The sequence below is a fragment of the Choloepus didactylus genome, chromosome 13 (assembly GCF_015220235.1).
Source record: "Choloepus didactylus isolate mChoDid1 chromosome 13, mChoDid1.pri, whole genome shotgun sequence".
Taxonomy (NCBI): domain Eukaryota; kingdom Metazoa; phylum Chordata; class Mammalia; order Pilosa; family Megalonychidae; genus Choloepus; species Choloepus didactylus.
Window position 1 is genome coordinate 81755788 of NC_051319.1, and position 23892 is coordinate 81779679.

General features: G+C 36.8%; 2 protein-coding genes across 6 annotated transcripts in view; one reads left to right on the plus strand and one right to left on the minus strand.

Annotated features, from left to right (window-relative positions):
- Positions 1-16263, plus strand: part of PKD2L2 (polycystin 2 like 2, transient receptor potential cation channel) — a 75528-nt gene extending 59265 nt beyond the window's left edge. The window contains exons 13-14 of the mRNA XM_037800785.1: positions 12249-12361; positions 16230-16263. Coding sequence (XP_037656713.1) covers positions 12249-12361; positions 16230-16263 — 147 coding nt within the window. The remainder of the gene's footprint in view (positions 1-12248; positions 12362-16229) is intronic.
- Positions 11338-23892, minus strand: part of FAM13B (family with sequence similarity 13 member B) — a 128509-nt gene continuing 115954 nt past the window's right edge. For 2 of the 5 annotated variants that reach the window (XM_037800782.1, XM_037800781.1), the window contains exons 21-24: positions 18687-18770; positions 18427-18599; positions 17784-17885; positions 11341-16482 (exon numbers count right to left, since the gene is read on the minus strand). In XM_037800782.1, coding sequence (XP_037656710.1) covers positions 16359-16482; positions 17784-17885; positions 18427-18599; positions 18687-18770 — 483 coding nt within the window. In that variant the 3' untranslated portion in view covers positions 11341-16358. Of the gene's footprint in view, positions 16483-17783; positions 17886-18426; positions 18600-18686; positions 18771-23892 lie in introns of all 5 variants that reach the window. The other 3 variants (XM_037800784.1, XM_037800780.1, XM_037800783.1) reach the window with 3 other exon arrangements.

The window sequence follows — 23892 nt, forward strand, 5'->3', positions numbered from 1 at the left end:
TGTTATGGATGTCACAGAAGGACAAGAGAAGGGAAAAGGGGCAGAAACAATAATGGAGGAAATAATCACTGAAAATTTCACAATGCTTATGAAAGACATAAAATTACAGCTCCAAGAAGTGTAGCATACCCCGAACAGAATATATCCTAATATACCTACTCCAAGACACTTACTAATCACTTTGACAAATGTCAAAATCAAAAAGAGAATTTTGAAAGCAGCAAGAGAAAAGCAACTCATCACATATAAAGGAAGTTTGAGAAGACTATGCAATTTCTCAGCAGAAACCATGGAGGCGAGATGGCAATGGTATGACACATTTAAGATACTGAAAGAGAGAGACAAAAATAAGATATGAAATATAAAATCCAAAAGACAGTGATAGAAGACAGTACTGCCTTTACAGTAATAGCATTAAATGTTAACAGATTGAACTCCCCAATCAAAGACACAGACTAGCAGAGTGGGTAAAAAAAAAACAGTACCCATCTATATATGCTGTCTATACTTCACTTCAAACTGAAGGACAAAAATAGGTTGAAAGTGAAAGGTTGGAAAAAAGATATTTCATGCAAATAATAACCAGAAAAGAGCAGGGTTAGCTATACTAATATCAGGGAAATTGGATTTCAAATGTAAAGCAATTAAGAGATGAAGAAGGACACTATGTATTAATAAAAGGGACAATTCATCAAGAAGACATAACAATCATCAATATTTATGCATTGAGTCAGAGTACCCCAAAATACATAAGGCAAACACTGACAACACCAAAGGGAGAAGTAGACATCTCAACAATAATAATTGGAGACTTCAATACACTGCTTTCATCAATAGACAGAACATCTAGACAGGCACAGTAAGGAAACAGAGATTTTAAAGTGTGATAAATGAACTAGACTTAACAGACATTTACAAAACACTGCACCCCAAAACAGCAGGGTACACATTTTCTTCAGGTGCTCATGGATCATTCTCAAGGATTTATCACATGTTGAGACACAAAGCAAGTCTCAATAAACTTAAAAAGATTGAAATTATACAAAACATTTTCTCAGATCATAATGGAATGAAGCTAGAAATCAATAAAAGGCAGAAGGTTTGAAAATTCACAAACATATGGAGCCTAAACAACACATTCTTAAACAATCAGAGGGTCAAGGAAAAATTATAAGAGAAATCAGTAAATATCTCAAGGCAAATGAAAATGAGAACACAACATATAAAAACCTATGTAGCAAAAGCAGTGCTGAGAGGGAAATTTATAGCCCTAAATGACTACACTAACAAAGAAAGAGCAAAAATAGAGGACTTAACTCCTCAGTTGGAGGATCTAGAGAAAGAACAGCAAACTAACCTCAAAGCAAACAGAAGGAAAGAAATAACAAAGATTAGATCAGAAATAAATGAAATTGAGAACATGAAGACAATAGAGTGAATCAACAAAATCAGAAGTTGGTTGTTTGAGAAAATCAATAAAATTGATGGACCCTTAGCCAGGCTGAAAGAAAAAAAAAGAGAGGATGAAAATAAATAAAATCAGAAATGGGAGGGGAAACATAACTACTGACCATGTAGAGATGGAGATAATGACAGGATACTATGAGCAACCATACACTTACAAACTGTACAACTTAGATGAAATGGACAACTTCCTAGAAAAGTATGAACCAACACTGACTCAAGAATAGACGACCTCAACAAACCAATCACAGGTAAAGAGACTGAATCAGTCCTCAAAAAACTCCCCAAAAAGAAAAGTCCAGGACCAGATGGCTTCACTGTGAATTCTACCAACCATTCAAGAAAGACTGAGTTAGCAATACTGCTCAAACTCTTCAAAAAAACTGAAGAGGAGAGAAAGCTACCTAACTCATTCTATGAAGCCAATATCACCCCAATACCAAAGCCAGACAAAGATGCTACAAGAAAAAAAAATTACAGACTAATCTCTATAATGACTATAGATGCAAAAATCCTCAACAAGATACTTGCAAATCAAATCCAGCACATTAAAAGAATTATACACCACAAACAAGTGGGTTTTATTCTAGGTATGCAAGGGTGATTTAACACAAGAAAATTAATTAATGTAATACACCACATCAATAAATCAAAGGGAAAAAACACATGAGCATCTTAATTGATACATTAAAGTCTCTTAACAGAATTCAACATACTTTCTTGATGACAATACTTCAAAGGATAGGAATAGAAGGAAACATCCTCAACATGATAAAGGGAATATATGAATATCCACAGCTAACATCATACTCAATGTGGAAATACTGAAAGCTTTCTAAGATCAGCTTTCTAAGATGCCCACTGTCACCACTGTTATTCAACATTGTGCTGGAAAGTCTAGCTAGAGCAATTAGGCAAGAAAAAGAAATAAAAGGCATCCAAATTGGAAAGGAAGGAGTAAAACTTTCACTGTTTGCAGATGAATGATTCTCTATGTAGAAAATCCCAAAAAATCTATAGCAAAGATACTACAGCTCATAAAGGAGTACAGCAAAGTGGCAGGATACAAGATAAGCAAAAATTGGTAGTGTTTCTATACTCTGGTAAGGAACAATCTGAGGGGAAAATAAGAAAAAAATTCCATTTATGATAGCAACCAAAAGAATCAAATATTTAGGAGTAAATTTAACCAATGACATAAAAGACCAATACACACAAAACTATAACAAATTGCTAAAAGAAATCAAGGAATACCTAAATGAATAGAAGGACAGCCTGTGTTGATGGATCAGAAGAGTAAATATACTTGTCAATTCTACTCAAATGGATGTATAGATTCAATGCAATACCAATTAAAATCCCAACAACTTACACTGCAGAAACAGAAAAACTAAAAATCAAATTAATTTGGAAGGGCAGGTGGCCCTGAATAGCTAAAAATGTCTTGAGAAAGTAAAATGAAGTGGGAGTTCTTACACTCTCTGACTTTAAAGGATATTACAAAGCTACAGTGGTAAAAACAGCATGGTATTGACAAAGATATGTATACTGACCAATGGAATCAAATTGAGAGTTCAGAAATAGACCCTCTTATCTATGGACAATTGATCTTTGATAAGGCGGTCGACTAAACTGGGACAGAGCAGCCTCTTCAACAAATGGTGCTTGGAGAACGGGATATCCATATCCAGAAGAATGAAAGAGGACCCTATCTCACACCTTATATGAAAATTAACTCAAAATGAATCAAAGACCTAAACATTAAAGCTAAGACCATAAAACTTTTAGAAGAAAACATAGGGAAATACCTTAAAGATCTTGTGAAAAGAGGTGATTTCCTAGACTTTACACCCACAGAGTAACCAATGAAAGAACAGATAAATGGGATCTCCTCAAAAATTGAAAACCTTTGCTCATCAAAGGACTTTGTCAGGAAACTAAAAAAGGTGGCCTATGCAATGGGAGACAATATTTGGAAACCACATATCAGATAAGGGTTTAACATCCAGAATATATAAAGAGATCCTACAACTCGTCAACAAAAAGACAAACATCCCAATTAAAAAATGGGCAAAAGAAACAGACACTTTTCCAAAGAGGAAATACAAATGGCTCAAAAACATATGTAAAGGTGCTCAACTTCACTAGCTATTAGGGAAATGTAAATTAAAACCACAATGAGATATCATTTCACACCAACTAAAATGGCCGTTATCAAAAAAACAAAACTACAAGTGTTGAAGAGGATGTGGAAAAAGAGGTACACTTATTCACTGCTGGTGGGAATGTAGAATGGTGCAACTGCTCTGGAAGGCAGTTTGGTGGTTCCTCAGGAAGCTAAGTATAGAATTGCCATATGATCCAGCAATCCCATTACTAGGAACTTCAGGCTAGGACACAAACAGGCATTTGTATACCCATGTTCATAGCAACACTATTCACTATTGCCAAGAAATGGAAACAGCCCAAATGTCCATCAACAGATGAGTGGATAAACAAATTGTAATATATACATACATTGGAATATTACACAGCTGTAACACAGAATAAAGTCATGGTGCATGCACCATGGATGAACCTTAAGGTCATTATGTTGACCAAAATTAGCCAGAAACAAAAGGACATATACTGTATGGTCTCACTAATATGAACTAACTATAACAAGCAAAATCTGAGCGTTAAAGTTAAGAATACAGATTATCAGGAGGCGGAAAAAGGGCAGAGATTGGGCATTTGATGCTGAAGTACAGAATGTTCAACAAGATTGACTGTAAAGATCCAGAAATGGATAGCATGATACTATCTGATGGTAGCACAATATTAAAAGCATAATGAACATAATGGTTCATTATGCTTATAATACTATCATAATATTATAAGCATAATGAAGTGTGATTCTGGTTGAAAGAGGAAGGCTAGGAGTATGTAGGGCACCACAAGGGAAGATAGAGGGTCAAAATTATAACTTAGCAAAAACCAGAATGGACAATGATAGTGATTAAATGTAGAAATGTAAACAAGTTTTTACATAAGGGAGAACAAGTGAATGTAAACATTGCAAGGTGTTGAAAACGTGATGGTATATGGGAAAAAATACTATCAGTGCAAACTAGGGTCTACAGTTAACAGCAACACTGTAATATTCTTCCATTAATTGTAACAACGGCAATATACCAAAGCTAAATGTCAAGAGGGGGGATATAAGGTAGGGGTATGGGATTCTTGTTGACGGTGGTATTTTTTTTTTAATTCTTTATTCTTTTTTTTCCTTTCCTTTCTTTGTTGAAGAAATACAAATATTCTCATATAGATTGTGGTGAATGCATAACTATGTGATTATACTGGGAGCTACTGATTGTTCACTTTGGATGGATTGTATGGTATGTGAACAAAACTGTTTAAAAAAAATAAACAGAAAGATAACAAGTGCTGGAGAAGATGTGAAAGGAGAGATATACCTAATCACTGTAGGTAGGGAAGTAGAACGGTGCAGCCCTTCTGGAGGGCAGTGTGGTGGTTGTGCAGGAGGCTAAACATAGGGTTGCCACATGACCCAGCAACCTGGTTATTTGGTATATACTTGGAAGAACTGAAAGCAGGGACATGAATAGGCATTGTCACAGTGGTGTTTATGGAGGCAGCATTCACAATTTGCAATGGTGGAGGAGGCCTAAGTGTACATCGAAGGGTGAACAGAAGGGTAATCTGTGGTGTAGACATACAATGGAATATTGAGCAGCTGCAAGAAGGAAGGATGTTGTGAGGCATGCAACTAGGTGAATGAACCTTGAGGATATTATGTTGAGTGGAATAAGCCAGAAATGAAGGGATAAATATTGCAATCCCTCCTTAATATAAACTAACTATGAGCAAATGCTGAGAATTGAATTCAAGAGCATAGGTTATGAGGGGATAGAAAGTGGGCAGAGATTGGGCAACTGATGATGCAGGAGTACAGAATGTTCAATAAGTCTTACTGTAAAGAATCCTAGATTGTCAACTCTTCCAGCAGTCACATTTATTCCTGAGTTTTAAAGGTTATTACCTGTATGGTCAATTTATTTAAACAACCTAATTACATGGAACCTAGAACAGGGAATGAGATCTTGTTATTCTGTACAGGTTAATGTTATACCCTGAGACATCCCAGAGCATTTTGGGCAGAAAATAAAAACGTATTTGCAAAGTCCCCTTGAGGCACTACAGGAAAATGTGGAAATATTAAACTTCTGCACCTGGGGAATTCCTGATATTCTCACAAGCATTAGGGACTCCCAATTTACTAAGTCAAGCTCTCGATCTTGGGGCTTGCCCTTATGAAACTTATTCCTGCAAAGGAGAAGCTAAAGTTACTTACAATTATGCCTAACTCACCCCCAGAAAACTTGTTTTGTTGCTTATATGTAGCCTCTTTTTCCTGGACAACTCTGCAAATAAACTCACTACCAGACTTCTGGGAAGACGGCGGAGTAGGTGAGGCTGAATGGGCTTCTCCTCCTCAGTGAAACTAACTAGAAAGAGGCCGGAGGATACAAGGGACTGCAGTTTCAGACTGTGACTGGCCATAGAGGATCCCCCACAGTACGTGGAGGGGACACACAAAAAACAGAGGAGAGAGGGCAGCTGGACGCGGTGAGTTTGTTCCACCTCCAGACCACCCCCACCCTGCCAGCCAGCAGCAGCAAAACCAACGCCGGGCAAGGGAGTGAGCAGCAGCTCTCCATTCCCGTGCACCTACCTTGACAGTTTGCTGGGGGGTGATCCTCCACAGTCAGACAGCAGAGAGCTCCAGTGAGTGAACCCAGTGGGCAGCGATTGCTCTCCCCTCAACGGAAGTCCAGGGGGGTGCAATGGTGAGAAGCGGGGAAGGGAGAGGTGGCATACCAGAGATCAGGAGCCCCTACCATACCTCAGAGAGTCCCAGGTGCAAGGCAGGCAGAGAACTGGCAGGCAGGGCCCATGCTCCATCTGCAGGTTGCCCTTGATCCATCTCCCTGCCTACCTGCTCAGGGCCCACATAGCAGCCCCAGGACAGGCATTCCCCAGTGCACATGGAGATCGGTGCACTGAATGGTTCCCCACCCCGTTTGGACTTGCCCACCGCACAGAAGTTTGGGGAGGACCTACTTGAGAGTGCCACCTGCTGGTAGAGTTGGGAAACTGTACTCCAGCAAACTAAATTAAATACAAATGCCCAAATAATTCTGCACTTCCAAAATAACCCTATCAAGACAAGCAAGTGCCCCAAAGCCAACAGAAAATTACAAAGTACTTGAAGGATTGAGAAGATATGGATCAGTCAAACAAACAAATTAAAAAGCCGCAAGAGACACGAAATTAGGAGCAATTAAAGTAGTACAAACAAATCTCTGAAACATCATCAATGAGATGGCTAAAGATGTAAAGGAACCCAGGAAGACTCTACAAGAGCATCAAGAAGAATCTGAAAGAGTTAATAAAAAAATAGCAGACCTTATGGAAATAAAAGACAAATTAAAAATATACCAGAGACACTCAATAGCAGATTTGAAGAGGCAGAAGAAAGGATAAGTGAACTTGAGGATAGATTAATTGAATGTGAGCACACAAAAGAACAAATGGGAAAAAAATAAAAAAATTTGAAATGGATCTCAGAGAAATGATGGGCAACATGAAGCGAACAAATATAAAAATTATTGGTGTCCCAGAAGAGAAGGGTAAAGGACTAGGAACAGTGTTTCAAGACATAGTTGAGGAACACTTCCCAAACATTCTAAATGACATCAACCTGCAAATCAAAGATGCCCAATGAACTCCAAATAGAATAAATCCAAATAAACCTACTCCAGGACACATACTCATATAGACTGTCAAATGCTGAAGAGAAGAGAAATTTCTGAAAGCAGCAAGAGAGAAGCAATTCACCACATCCAAGAGAAACAACACAAGACTAAGTACTAACTACTCAGTGGGCACCATGGAGACAAGAAGGCAATGGTATGACATATTTAAGATTCTGACAGAGAAAAATTGCCAGCCAAGAATTCTTTATCCAGCAAAGTTCTCCTTAAAAATTGGAAAGCGTAAAATTTTCACAAATGCTGAGAGAATCTGTTAACAAAAAACCTGCCCTGCAAGAAATATCAAAGGGAGCTCTACCAGAAAAGAAAAAAAGAAAGAAGAGAGAGGTCTGGAGAAGAGCACAGAATAGAAGAGTTATTAATAAGGGTAACTTAAAGGAAAAAGAGATGTTAAAAAAAAAAAAATTAGATCTAACAACTAAAAACCAAAGGATAAGATGACTGGTTCAAGAACTGCCTTCAGAGTAATAACTTTGAATGTGAATGGATTAAACTCTCCAATTAAAAGACACAGACTGGTAGAGTGGATTAAAAAGTATGACCCACCGATATGCTGTTTACAAGACTCATCTTGGACCCTGCGACACAAAGAGACAGCAAGTGAATGGATAGAAAAAATATTCTATGCAAACTGCAATCAAAAGAAAGGTGGGTACCAATACTAATATTAGACAAAGTAGACTTCAAATGCAAAGATGTCATAAGAGACAAAGAAGGACACTATATATTAACAAAAGGGAAAATTCACCAAGAAGAAATAACAATTATAAATGTTTATGCACTCATTCAAGGAGCTCCAAAATACATGAGACAAACAGCAAAACTGAAGAGAACAATAGACACGTCTACGATAATAGTGGGAGTCTTCAATACACCACTCTCTTCTACAGATAGAACAACTAGACAGAGGACCATAAGGAAATTGAAAACCTAAACAATATGATAAATGAATTTGACTTCACAGACATATATAGATCATTATATCTCAAAGTACCAGAATATACATTCTTCTCTAGAGCCCATGGAATGTTTCCCAGGATAGATCATATCTGGGGCACAAAACAAGTCTTAATAAATTTAAAAAGATTGAAATTATTCAAAGTACATTCTCTGACCACAATGGAATGCAACTAAAAATCAACAACCACCAAAGAACCAGATCTTTCACAAATATATGGAGGTTAAACAACACACTCCTAAACAACCTGGGTCAAAGAAGAAATTGCAAGAGAAATTGGTAAATATTTAGAGATGAATGGAAATGAGAACACAACATATCAAAACCTGTGGGATGCAGCAAAGGCAGTTCTGAGGGAAATTTATAGCTCTATATGCATCTATCAAAAAGCATGAAAAAGCTAAAACTAAACACCTAACTGAACAGCTGAAGAGGCTAGAGAATGATCAGCAAACTAACCCTAAAGCAAGTAGATGAACAGAAATAACAAAGATTAAAGCAGAAATAAATGAGCTGGAGAACAAAAAAAAACAACAGAATAAAATTAAAAGTTGGTTCTTTGAGAAGATCAACAAGAATGACAGACCCTTAGCTAGACTGACAAAGTCAAAAAAGAGAGGACCCAAATAATCAAAAATGAGAAGGGGATAATTACCATAGATCCTGAAGAAATAAAAAAAAATAATAATAAAAAAAGAGGATACAGTGTACAACTGTATACCAACAAGCCAGACAATTTAGAGAAAATGGACAAGTTCCTGGAAACACATGAATAAACTCACCGCCCTCCCCTCTACATGACTCCCAGGTGTGTAGGTCTCCCTAGTAATATGGGACATGACTCCCAGGGATGAGCCTGGCCCTGGTATTGTGGGATTGAGAATAACTTCTTGACCAAAAGGGGGAAAAGAAATGAAACAAAGTTTCAGTGGCTAAGAGATTTCAAATAGTCGAGAGGTCATTCTGGAGGTTATTCTTATGCATTATATAGATATTCCTTTTTAGGTTTCTAGTGTATTAGTATAGCTATAAAGTAATACCTGAATCTGTTGAACTATATTCCAGTAGACTTGATTCTTGATGGTGACTGTATAACTATATAGCTTTTAGCATGGGACTGTGTGTTTGTGAAAACCTTGTGACTAACACTCTCTTTATCCAGTGTATTGGTAGATGAGAAACAAAGACAAAAAATTTATATAAATAATAGGGAGGAAAGGGAGTATAAGATGTTTTGGGTGTATCTTTTTTTTTTTTTTTTTGGAGTAATGAGTATGTTCTAAAATTGATTGTGGTGATGAATACACAACTACATGCTGATACTGTGAGCCAATGAATGCATACTTTGGAATGAATTATATGGTGTGTGAATAAATAGCAATAAAATTGCATTAAACAAAAAGAGGCAGCTCAGAGAATCCACTGTGTTCCAAATATGCATTCCTGCTCCCATTGTGTAACAGCAATAAAATTTCCCATTGGTAAGTGTAATCAATCACTGGAGTCAATTGAGTAACCGTTTCTTTGCATGCTTGTTCAGGAGCATAAGGACTCCCAAACGATCAGGTAGTAGTCTCAAATTCTTAAGTCAATGGAACTATCATTGTGTCCCTTGGTGAGAATGTTATCTTCAAGGGTCTGTTTCTTTGGACCATTCTTCTGTCAACCACTCTATTAGTTAAGGTCCTATCAGAAAAACAAAAACCAACTAGGTATTTCAAAAAGAGATAATTCAATTCACTACAGAGAATTACTTTCTGAGGACTGAAAGAGCCAAAGTGGAACATTACGGTAATCCAGAGACAACTGCAGGAGGCAGCTACCACCTCTAGGATTGGGTGCAACAAAGAGAAGGGATTGGGTGTCCAGAACCTAGGAGTTTGGAGGAAGAGCCCCACAGAGGTGGTTGGTGCTCTGCCTCTGAGGAAAGGAACCACTTTCCTATGAATGTCAGGGAAGGCTGCACAGAGACATTAATGGTTATGATGAGTCTTTTAAAGGATGAGTAAATTTTACCTGGCATAGTCTCTTCAGCCCATATTACTAATGCCTCCATATTAAAATTAATTTGTATCATATGGTATCAGAACCTATCATTTTTTTTTCTTTTACCACATTACGATTATTAGTGAATCTGTTAAAACCTGCGTGCTATAGTGTGCTCAAAAGCCAGCCTGTAAAGAAGGAATGAAGTCATGACGCATGCAACAACATGGATGAACCTTGAGAACATTATGCTGAGCAAAATGAGCCAGAAACAAAAGGACAAATATTGTACGGTCTCACTAATAAGAACTAACTTTAATGAGCAAACTTTGGGAGTTAAATTCGAGAGCATAGGTTATCAAGAGATAGAGCAGAGATTGGGCAACTGATGCTTAAGGAATACAAAATGTTCAATAAGGCTGACTGTAAAGGTTTGAAAACAGATAGTAAGATACTGTGTGATGATGGCATTGACTAAGAATTTGAGACTACTACCTGATCGTTTGGGAGTCCTTATGCTCCTGAACAAGCATGCAAAGAAATGGTTACTCAATTGACTCCAGTGATTGATTACACTTACCAATGGGATACTGTGTAATTAACAAAGCTGAATGTGAGAATGCTTGACAGAGGAAGTCTAGGTTCCTGTGTCACTAAAAGGAAAGCTAGAGGATAAAAACTGGGACTGTAAAATTTAGCGAAACCTAGAGTGGATGATGACAGTGGCTAATTGTACAAATATTAAAAAGTTCTTACATGAACTAAATCAAATGTATGGCACTATTAAAGGTGTTAATAATAGGGGGTTATATGGGAAAAAATACAATTAATGTGAATAAAGTCTACAGTTAACAGTAAAATTGTAATATTCTTTCATTAATTTTAACAAAGGGACCATACCAAAACTATATGTCCATAATAAGGGGAGAACAAAGGGGTTTGGGATTTTTTTTTTCCCCAGAAGAAATGAGAATGTTCTTATATTGACTGCGGTGGTGGTATAACTATGTGATTATGCCAGAAGTCACTGACTGTACATTTAGGATGGATTGTATGGAGTGTGAGTAAAACTGTTTAAAAAAAGAAAAACAAAAAAAATAAAGCTAGGAAAACTGAAAGTTTTCTTTGCTTGCCTCAGATATGTTGGTTTAAAGAAAGGCACTTTCTTGATATAACACATTAGTTTCTCTGGCTAGAACAGAACACCCTTGTCAGGCAAACGGAGGGTATGAACTCAGGCATCATCATCAGAACCCTTACACAGGGACCTTGCTACCTATCATTATTGCTGCAGCATGGAAGTATGATACCCTAATATCAAGAAGCTTTTGAATCATATTCTGGGCGCACTGTCTCCTCTTTATCTTTCCTTAACTTCCACCATGCATAGATCTGTTTTCTGGAGTTGGAAGGAAGGTGTTTGGACACAGTAAAGAAAATGGGTAGTTAGTAGTGAGCACAAAGCATGGAAGGCATTCATTAAGATAAGAGAAGCCTGCAGTAACAAGAGTTTTCTGGTTCAAGGAGCTTATTTTTGGGTATGTGAACAGATTGGAATGCAGAAGTTGACTAACCAAGGCAGTAACTAAAAAGAGGGGATTTGGGATTATTATAAAGTAGGATTGCAGTAGTCTGACTGAGAAGAATTGGGAAGGCAAAGAATAGCCACCCATGTATTATGAAGCCCCTTGCTTTATTAAAGAGCAGAGGTACAAAGAACATCATCTCAGCCTTGGCCAAGGGAAGAAAGGAGAAAATCAGGAAAAAACAACTAGAAACACAAAAGGGAAGAGGCAATGAAACGAGAGTTGATACTTACAACTTTAAAATACCCTATTAAAAAAAAAAAAGGATAGCCAGTGGGACTCAAAATCAAGAGGCCTGGAGAACAGAAGAGAATAGTTCAAGATTCTCACCCCTGTGATGTTTGTGGCCAAAGACTGGAAATAGAGACATTTTTAAAGGTTGTAGCTTACGCTTTTTTTTTACTAACTTGACAGGAAATTCAGAGTGCAGAGCAGATGAAAAAATGGAAAGAGAGACTTGAGAAAAAGTATTATTCTGCAGAAATTGAAGATGACTACCAGCCTGTCACACAACAAGAATTTCGAGAGTAAGCATTTGTTCCAATCAGCCTACTATGGAATATCATGACATGGGGGTTGGGGACATGAATCACATTTTTCCTGAACCCAGAATCTTATTCTTTGAGATGCCACTGGTATTTGGGTGTACCCCCCCCTCCATTTTTTACCCATATTTCAAATTAAACAGAAAGCAGAAAATTGCATTTGACTAAATATAAGGTGACAAGTGAGCCCACTGCTTCTATCTCCCATCTCTAAATAATAAGAACTACCATTGACATTTAATATGCATAGCTGATACCATTCTTCACAGCTTTAGAATTTTAGATACATAACTGGCCATACAGGGCATATTTTAGGAGCTTACAATACTATCTTCCCACTCACAGCATTTACAATAGGCACTAATAACCTGTGTCTCTCGATGCATTTAAGCGTATTACTGACTCATTCTCTTCTTCCTTCTAAATTATCTTCTAGACTCTTTTTATATGCCGTGGAACTGGAGAAGGAATTACACTACGTCAGTTTAAAATTAAACCAAGTGATGAGAAAGCTTTCAGCTATACAAAATCAAGACAAGTAAAGGTGAGATGCAATCAGTGAGCAGGTCTCACAACATATTCATATAATGAATAATTTCTTAAACTTGTCCTCAATTCAGGCACACCTTAAAAGCACTAAATCACCAATCATCACACTATCCTAAGGGCCAATGATAATCAAATGATTTCCAAGAATTAAGCACTCCTAAATGGAACTCACTGTACAATCCCATGTATACAATATGCTTCCAGAGTAAACAGACAGACAGACAGACAGACAGACAGACACACACACACACACACACACACACACACACACACACACACACCGCTGATTTCAAAATGAAGTTATAAATTCTCTGGAATGTAAAGTACAAAATAATGCTGCTTATATTTATTGGGTGAGTCTCTTTCTAATTAATAGTAAAGAGTAAGTTGGTAAAAAAAGAGTTTTTTTATAGTTACACAGAGTATAAGAACTGTTAGTGCTTTCAAGTGCATAATGTAGCATATTCTGACTTCCTTTAGCCATATATAAATTAATAAATGCTTAGGATTCTGGAAAACCAGTATATGCAATCCCAAGTAAAATAATCTCACATCCATTCTTCCCAATTCAAAGTCTCCTTAAAACAGCCAAAGTGTAGAATAAATTCCCAACCATTTGCAGGAACTTCACTAATATCTTCAAAATACAAATTCATCTAAACAATTTCTAGAATTGCACAAAGTTTCTCAAACGTGTCCTCAACTAGTTTAAAAGCAAAATGTACTCAAAGATTGGGGTAGGAGTATCAGGGTCATAAGAAGTCAATCAGGTTTTAAAAGTGTAACTGAGGGTGCTGCAAGGGTCCTGCTTGGATGGTTGGAAAATTGTATATGGTTGGCAATTTGGAAATTAAACGGAAACATCAATTTTTCTAGGCTATATCTGCCCTACTAGAAGGGCCACATATTCTCTTAGCCCAAGCAGCATTAAATGTTGACTGTCCTCTGCATTTTCTCCCTAGATATCCAAGGGAATCAACAACTGGCCTTTCCGTGCCTTACCACTCCCCAGCGCGACAGCCAGCCCCCAAGTGGTTCAATAACCCTGTTGTCCCCCTACATGGTCTCTGGGATAACTCAAATAAAGCCTTAAGAGCATTAGGGATGGGGAACACCTGAGATCTCCATTTTTTTCTTTTTTAACATCTAATGTAAAACAAACAAAAGACATTTACAATGACTTAGAACATTAAAGATTAAAGTTCTTTTATTACAAAAGTCTATACAATGAAGTGCCAGACACAGCAATGCAATTATACTGGTGGAAATTTATATCTATATATTACTTGTATATAGATATACACTTTTTCTTGTACTAAAGTAAAACTATCTCAAATTGCCTAATTCTACCACCTATTGTACAAGTATGACACACAATACTTTCACATAGCATAAGTGCTGCCATGCCATTTTTATCTATTCTATTTGACAGCCAAACATTAACAATGAATAACAAACATCACAAAGCAGCTGTTAATTCTAAAATGAGACCAGTCAGGCCACTGACATATAAAAATATGGTACTCATATAGATTTAAGCATTATAAAGAAGTAATATATTATTTAAAACATTTAAATAGTGCATATGGACATTTGTGCATGTGGTATATAAAACACAAACATTCATATAAAACAACATACAGTGCACATTAAATTTAATGTTTCAATACACCCCTGTCTAGAGAGTGAAAGAAATTAACTGAAATGTACACTGCAGGATGAATTCAAATCAAAGTGATACATCTTTTGGCGGTTTCAGTTTCACTTTTTAAAGTATACCTTATGAATTACCTAGCTGTATCAAAAGGAAACCACACAAAGAGGGCTGGATTTAGTGCTATTTTATTCCCCAACTACACATTCACTACCAATGGACTTTACCCCTCCCTCCCCCACCAAAAGGGATTGCACACACAGGTGAAATGTGAAGTACTAGAAAACACTATTTATTATGAAACTACTTCATGTGCTTACTATGTAATAGTGCCAGAAGTCTGAGGTTCATGCTTCCCTCACCTTATTAAAGGATGTTGCCAGTCTGTTTTTGTATGGAACAAACTGTTAATATTAGCAAGAAAACCATGCATGAGTTACTGCATGCAAAACATGGCCACAAAGTGAAACAAGCATCAATCCAAAAAAGCACCAGGAAAAAAATAACACTTTGATTAAGCCTGGCCAGAATCTGTTTTTAATGACTACTATTTTTGTTAGCACAAATAAATCAACCACTCTGTAAAAATGATTAGCAGAATGATACCAAGAGAGTACCTGAAGCCATGCAAAACCAAAGGAAAAATAAAAAAGGTATGCTTAAGAGTATATGACAAGGGGCATACCACCACACATCCTGTGACCAGCTGCTTTGAATAGCAAAAGGTGGTCCTTTAAAGGGTGTTTCTGTATGTGAATTCTGATTAAGGAAAAAAAAAATGATGCAAACCCCCTGAGGGTACATGTAAAAATGCAGTGGTATTAGCCCTTGTTAAGAATAGATTTACTTTAGGCATAATGATTATTTTGTCAATTTAGGCCCATTTGATTGACTACATAAATCTGAGCACCATCAGATTTCCTACATACTGACATGGCTATTGTCTCACATTATCTGCAGGTGGGTTGGGGCAACAACACAGGATCTGATCCAGACAAATCACATCATCACCAGCTGATAAACAGTAACTGAGGAAACAAAGAGTAACTTAAGTCCCACAGGCAGCATGTGATATGATTCAGTTCTGTATGTAATGTGTGGTGTGTGTTTAACCTACTAAGCAAGGTCACTTTTTGGTCTACCCACTGTTATCTTCATCCAGGAACTGTGTGACCAGTGAACTGCAAGATTTTGCTAACATACTACCTTGTGAGAAAGTGTCACTTTGGGAATTAAACAGAAAGGTGTTCCACAGTAGGACTTGAAATTTCAGTTTGATTTTGGTTTTCTAAGAAAACATATAACACAGTTGCATATGTGCACTTTTATAGGCTTTTCTTTCATATTTTCAGTCATTCTGTTAAAAAAAAAGGCAACTGAAGAATTCAGTGTGGTGTGAACATTTTCCTCTCAACTTTCTTCAGTACTGAAAAAAAAGTTGATAATAACAAAAAGCTTGTATTTCCAAAGTTCTTGAAGTTGAAGGGATAAAATTCTAGTCTTTTGGGAACAGGATGTATCTGTAGTACAAAACAATGAAGGAAACTGCATTTTTGCGAAAGGTAGAGAGGACAGTCTGTGGTTAATATGGAACATCACTTAAGCTCCCTAGAGAGGGCCTACTTACCCTCCACATCATTTCGTTAGTGGCACCACAACCAAGTACAAAATGAGATTCTGAGTGCCTGACAAAATGAACTCAAGTACCAACCAAGTACACGTGGTGACAGCTTCAGGAAATACAAATGATTTTATGATGTTTTCTAGGAGTATATTTTATATGGATTTTGAAGAATCTTGTTTGCTGATAAGAACTTCAAGAAGCCTAAGTTTGGCTTTAATTTTCTTATACTCCCTGTACTCCTCAAGCACTGGAACACGATCCTCTTTCTGGGCATTCCTAGGGAGAAAAAAAAAAATCTATAATATTGTAGAAATTATTTGAAAATAAAGACCTAGAAGTTGTCCTAATGTGAGAGACAATATTGTCAAATATAAGTTCAAATAAAAAGTTGCTCTGCAAGAAAAAAATTATTGGACTAATTCATTCCCATTCCCAAGGAAGATTCCTAAAATACTATTTTTGATGAATTCCTTCTGTTGAAAAAGATTAAATGGTGTTATCCTTCTTATCAATGATCAGTTTAGATAACTAAAGGTAACCAAATATTTTAATAAGACATCCAATGCTAAATTCTGCCATGTCTGTTAGTGTTATATTAAGTGCTGGAGGACTATATTGAGTCATTTCATATATTAGTTAACTGCAGCTTCAATGAATTGAGATGTAAAAGTAAACCATCTTAACTGTAGCATAAGAATAGTTTTCCCACCTTCTATTAATGACCCAACTTAATCCAGTTTTATCACTATGCAAAGCATCAAACCATTCTAAGTGTTAAGTATGAGCAAAATCTTCTTCCAATAAATCAAAGAGCTACTTGGAAAATACAATCCTATACAAAACACAATGCCTAACATACATGCCAGCATATACAGGAGACTCAAAGAAGAGGGAATTAGTTTAAAGTAAACACATTTTGGAATGTGTACTATAGCTACTGACTTGGTAAGATCATCCAGTTACTTGAAAAAAAAAAAACAAAACATTTCTGAGGCCCTCATTTCTGGCCACCATCTGATATGGGATATAATTTTCTTTTAAAACAGCCCAGTAGTGCCAACTGTGCATTATCCAGTTAGATAAAGGCATATGCCATATTATACTAAAGGAGCCACATGACTGCCATACTGTTACACATCCTTGAAAATGGGTACCCTGGAAAGACCCAGTATGCAGCCCATGGAGCACTGTGCTCAGTATATAAATTAAGAATCCAAACAAGTTCAGGATACCAATCCTGTTATGGTACCCTTTCTAAGAAAAAGAGAAACAACTCATTTCACAACCACTTCCTACAAGGGTAAGGATATAGAATTAAGAACATAAAATTACTGCCAGTCAACCAAGCTTCTCTAGGACAAACCTGGAATACTTTACCAAATGTTTACTCCAGCTCTGCTTTTTTTCTTGCCACCAAAAACAGGGTTTCAAGTGTATAGGGATGCTTTTTAAATTTTACTTCCAATGTTAACATCCTTACATGCAGAACTTACATTCTGTTATTCCATATTCCTTTAACAAATGGGCACTCATGAATGAAAGGGACAGATGGCTAAATTTTGTGATGCACAACAAACCTTCCATTTTGTTGATAAAATGCATCTTCAAATTCCTGTAATGTTTTACGTAGTTTCTTTTTTTCAGCTCTGGCTTTCCAAAGTTGCTCCAGTAATTCAGGCCTAAAAGTGAAACAGAAGAAATACTGAAAGAGCACTGTTGATTATTATATTCTTGACAGTGGTTCTAACCCTGGTTGCAAATTAAAATCAGCTAGGGAGCTTTTAGAATACACTAATGCCTGAGCTCCATCCCAGACCAATTAAATCATAATTGCTGAGGGAAAGACTCACAGCTTCAGTACTTAAAAAAAAAAAAATCTCCCCAGGTAATTCTAAAGTGCAGCCTGGCCTGAGAACTACTAACATACAACATATATTCCACAGATGAAGTTGTTAATATACAACAAACAGATAAACTCTCAGCTGGTTCCTGCACTTTGTTATGCATCAAAAAATAGGATTTTACTTTTTTAATATCTGAAACAAATTAATTTTTATGAAGAAAATAGAATGATACATATTTGAAAAATTACACTTTAACAAATGTATGCTTCTTTGAGCATTTTATTTATTCCCCCCCAAATGTTTGATTATTTAACATTACATCTCTAGGCATATGAATTTTATTATACAAGCTAAAATCACAAGCCAGCATACATACATAGAAGCTGCTCGAGTACTTGACAATCGCAGATCCAGGGCCAGTTTTTCTTGATTTTCTTCAACATCAGATTCTGAGTTTTCCAATGAACTTGAAAATGATTGTGCCTGTACAGCAGTTTTCAAGATATCACTTAACTCAGATGACAGACTAACACCATCTTCTTCTTCTTCCTAAAAAGATATTCAAGCAGAGAATCAAACAGGCCATACTTTCAACTTTTTCTTTAGGATTAGAGAATGATTTCTCTAAAAGATTACCTTGATTTCTTCAAAAAAATGTGCAGTTTCTCCTTCTATGATTGGCTGTAACATCTGACCCCTTCGTTTGGTGGATGGAGATCCCTGTAATAATCAACAATACAAACAGTTTACACTTTAAGTACTTAAAAGTATTCAGTGTAAAAACAGTACTTTAGCTTTACTTCACTATTGTACAAAACATTAAACTTAATTTTCAAAAGCTTAACCATAAACTTTAAATTCTTTTAGGAACTCCTTAATAATTTTTTGTGTATACTTTCCTTTTTATGTATGCACAACAGTGAGATATGGTAATTTATGTATAAGTAAGTCTAAAAGAGTTCATTCAATAAATATTCTTAAAATTCTAAATGAAAGAAAGCATTTAACAGGGAGCATTTTTCTTTTAACAATAGCTCTTATTTTATTTGGTCTGTGGACTCAACATTTTAAAAAAATTTAATTGAGATATAATTCATACATCTTATAAAATTCACTCTTTAAAGTATGCAATTCAGTGGTTTTAATATATTCACAAAGTTGTGCAATCATTACTTCTATCTAGTTCCACAACATTTTCATCACCCCTAAAAGAAACACCATACCAATTAGATTTCTACCCACTCAGTCCTTGGCAAACATTAATCTACCTCAGTTTGTATGGGTTTCCCAATTCTGGACATTTCATATAAATGGAATCATACAATATGTGACCTTTGTGTCTGGCTTCTTTCACTTAGCATAATCTTTTCAAGGTTCATCCATGTTGCAGCATGTATCAGAACATCATTCTTTTTTGATTGAATAATATTCCATTGAATGGATACCCATTTATCAGTTGATGGACATTTGACTTGTTTCCATCTTTTAGTTATTATGAATGCTTCTGCTAAGAACACTGGTGTATACGTATTTGTTTGAGTCTTTATCTTTATGGTAGACAGTAATATTTAGGAGTCCACGAGATCTTAAAAAGCTTTTAATTCTCTTGGGGATACATCTAGGGATGAAATTGCTGGACATTCAGAAACTCTAGGTTTAATCTTTTAAGGAACTACCAGATTGCTTCCAAAGTCGCTGCACCATTTCACATTCCCATCAGCAGGGTATGATGATTTTTCTTGTTCTCTGTCTTCTTTAATTATAGTCATTCTAGTAGGTATGACCTGGTATCTTGTTGTGGTTTTGATTTGCATTTTTCTAATGACATTGACCATCTTTTTGTGTGCTTACTGGCCATTTGAATATCTTCTCTGGAGAAATGTCTATTCAAATCCTTTGCCCATTTTTAAACTGGGCTATTTTTCTCTTCATTGTTGAGCTGTAAAAAAGTGTTTTTAAAAAAATACATCCTAGATACAAGTCCCTTATCAGACATATGATGTGCAAATATTTTCTACCATTATGCAGGCTGTCTTTTGATTTTCTTAAAGGTGTCCTATGAAGCACGAAAGTTTTAAATTTCAATGAAGTTAATTTTTTTCTTTTGTCACTTCTGTTCTCTTTTATTATTTTTATTTTTTTTAATTGAGATTGTTCACATATCATACAATTATCCAAAGATCCAAAGTGTACAATCAGTTGCCCACAGTACCATCATACAGCTGTGCATCCATCACAATTAATTTTTTTCGATTTTTAGAACATTTTCATTACTCCAGAAAAGAAATACAGACAAAAAAAGCAAACTCAAATCCTCCCATACCCCTAACCATCCCCCCTCCATTACTGACTCATAATATTGGTATAGTACATTTGTTACTGTTCATGAAAGAACGTTAAAATACTACTAACTGTAGTATATGGTTTGCAATAGGTATACTTTTTCCCTATATGCCCCTCTACTATTAACTTCTAATTATAGTTATATACATTTGTCCTAGTTCATGAAAGAGATTTCTAATATTTGTACAATTAATCACAGACACTGCCTACCACAGGATTCACTGTTTTATATATTCCATCTGCTAACCTGCAGCGTTCCTTCTGGTGACATACGTGACTCTGAGCTTCCCCTTTCCATCACCTTCACACACCATTCAGCACTGTTAGTTATTCTTGCAACATGCTACCATCACCTCTGTCCATTTCCAAACACTTAAGTTCAACCTAGGTGTACGTTCTGCTAATAATAAGCAATTGCTTCCCATTCTTTAGCCTCGTTCTACATCCTGGTAACTTATATTTCACATCTATGAGTTTATATATTATAGTTAGTTAATATAAGTGAGACCCTGCAATATTTGTCCTTATGTGTCTCACTTGCTTCACTCAATACAGTGTCCTCAAGGTTTCTTCATCAACCCATTTTTTAAGACACTTTTGTTCACACACCATACATTCCGTCCTAAGTAAACAATCAGTGGTTCCCTGTATAGTCACATATTTATGTACTCACCACCATCACCACTATCTATATAAAGAAATCTCCACTTCTTCCACAAAGAAGGAAGAAGAGTCAAAGAAGCTAGAGAGACAAAAGAAAAATGAAAAGAGAAAAACAAAACAAAACAAAACATGACAGCTAGGAAGCAACAAATGGAAAGATAGCATTAAACTAAAGTAGAATAAAGAGTCAGACAACCTCACCAATGCCAAGCGTCCCATACCCCTCCCTTATGTCCCATCCTATATGCATTTAGCTATAGTATATTGCCTTTGTTACATTAAAGGAAGCTTAATACAATGTTTCTGTTAATTACAGTCCCTAGTTTGCATTGATTGTATTTTTCCCCCAATACCCCCCTATTTTTAACACCTTGCAAGGCTGACATTCATTTGTTCTCCCTCATGTAAAAACATATTTGTACATTTTACCACAACTGTTGAGCACTCAAGGTTTCACTGAGTTATACAGTCCCAGTCTTTATCTTTCCTCTTTCCTTCTGGTGTCCCACATGCTCCTAATCTTTCAACCATACTCACAGTCATCTTTGTTTAGTGTACTTACATTGCTGTGCTACTATCTCCCAAAACTGTGTTCCAAACCTCTCACTCCTGTCTTTTCCTATCTCTCTGTAGCGCTCCCTTTAGTATTTTTTTAGTATTTCTCTGTCATTGTCTCTTTGTCAGAGAATATTTTAAACTCTCCCTCATATTTGAAGGACAATTTTGCTGGATATAGGATTCTTGGTTGGTGGTTTTTCTCTTTCAGTATCTTAAATATATCACCCACTTCCTTCTTGCCTCCATGGTTTCTGCTGAGAAATCCACATATAGTCTTATCAAACTTCCTTTGTATGTGATAGTTCGCTTTTCTCTTGCTGCTTTCAGGATTCTCTCTGTCTTTGACTTTTGATAATCTGATTATTAAGTATCTTGGCATAGGCCTATTCAGATCTGTTCTGTCTGGGGTACACTATGCTTTTTGGATCTGTAATTTTATGTCTTTCGTAAGTGATGGGAAATGTTCGTTGATTACTTCCCTTATTATTGCTTTTGCCCCTTTTCCCTTCTCTTCTCCTTCAGGGACACCAATGACACATACATTCATGCATTTCATGTTGTCATTCAATTCCCTGAGACGCTGCTTGTATTTTTCCATTCTTTTCCCTATCTGTTCTTTTGTATGTAGGATCTCAGGTGTCTTGTTCTCCAGTTCCTGAGTGTTCTCTTCTGCCTCTTGAGATCTGCTGTTGTATATCTCCATTGTGTCTGTCATGTCTTGTGTTGTTCCTTTCTTTTCCATAGATTCTGCCAGTTGTTTTTTCGAACTTTGTTTCTGCCTTATGTTCGCCCAATGTTTTCATTATATGCTTCATCTCTTTTGCCATATCTTCCCTAAACTTTTTGAATTGATTTAGCATTAGTTGTTTCAATTCCTGTATCTCAGTTGAAGTTTAAGTTTGTTCCTTTGACTGGGCCATAACTTCATTTTTCTTAGTGTAGATCGTAGTTTTCTGTTGTCTAGGCATCTGGTTTCCCTGGTTACCCCAATCAGGTTTTCCCAGACCAGAACAGGCTCAGGTCTCAGAAGGGGGCAATATTCAGTATCAGGTTTCCTTGAGGGTGTGTCTCAGAAGATTGACATCCCTGTGAGGCCTCTCACTGCTGTGCTTTTCCTAACCTGCCCAACAGGTGGTGTCTGTCAGCCTCTCACTCCTGACTGGTGTAAGGAGGTGTGGTCTGCTTTGTTTCCATTTTGGCTGTTTTCCCCTCGGCTCTGGGGTCTGGTTCTGAATGGGAGGCTGCTGTTAAGGCTGGGCACCACCTCCTTCCTCTTAGGGAAGATACACCCCCTAGGGAGTGATCATCAGCTTTTAAATAAGTTGTCTCTCTGACCCTGCTGTCTCCATCCTTGTCTGGGTCAGAGCGCTGTGAACTGAAAATGGCTGTGGCTTTCTCCACTGAGCCACCCAAGTTGAGAGAAAAGGGGACAGGAAGGCCCACTTCAGGGCCAGTCCATGGCCCTCCCAACTTCACCCACTGGCCAGAGATAGCACCTGGTCCTCTGGGCTCCCCCTCCAGGACAGTGAAGTCCTCCAGCTCTTTAAGGTCTGTCTTCACTAAAAGTCTCTGTTCGCTGTTGGGGATTTGTAGCTTGTATTGAGCAGTCCAAGCTTGTTAATTAAAACCCAGGTGAAGCTGGACTGAGGCATATTCACTTGTTCAGAGAGAGCTGCTCTCTATCACAGCGAGGTTTTGCAGTTTGGGCTGCTGTGGGGGGAGAGGGGGACTCCTGCCTTGGGTTTGCAGTTTTACTTACCAATTTTATGCTGCAATCTCAGGCATTCCTCCAAATCCAGGTTGGTGTATGATGTGTGGACAGTCACGGCTGTCTCCCAGCAGTTATTCCAGATTATTTACTAGTCGTTCTTGGTTATTTATTAGTTGTTCCAGGGGGACTAATTTCCACTCCTCTCTATGCCGCCATTTTCTTGGTCTCCCCTGTCACTTGTGTTTTCTGTGTCATATCTAAGAAAACATTGCCTAATCCAAGTAAATCCAAAGATTCACTCCCATGGTTTAAGAGTTTTATAGTTTTAGCTCTAAAATTTAGGTCTTTGATCCACTGTGAGTTAATTTTTGTATACAGCAAGAGGTAGGGGTCCAACTTCATTCTTTTGCTTATGGATTATCTAGTTATCCAAGCACCATTGTTGAAAAGATTATTTATTCTTTCCCTTTAAAGATTATTTATTCTTTCCCTTTAAAATGGCTTAACCATATCCTTTTAGACTCCAAATTTTTCTTTATTTTTGGCCTATTTAGGAGTCCGTAAGAT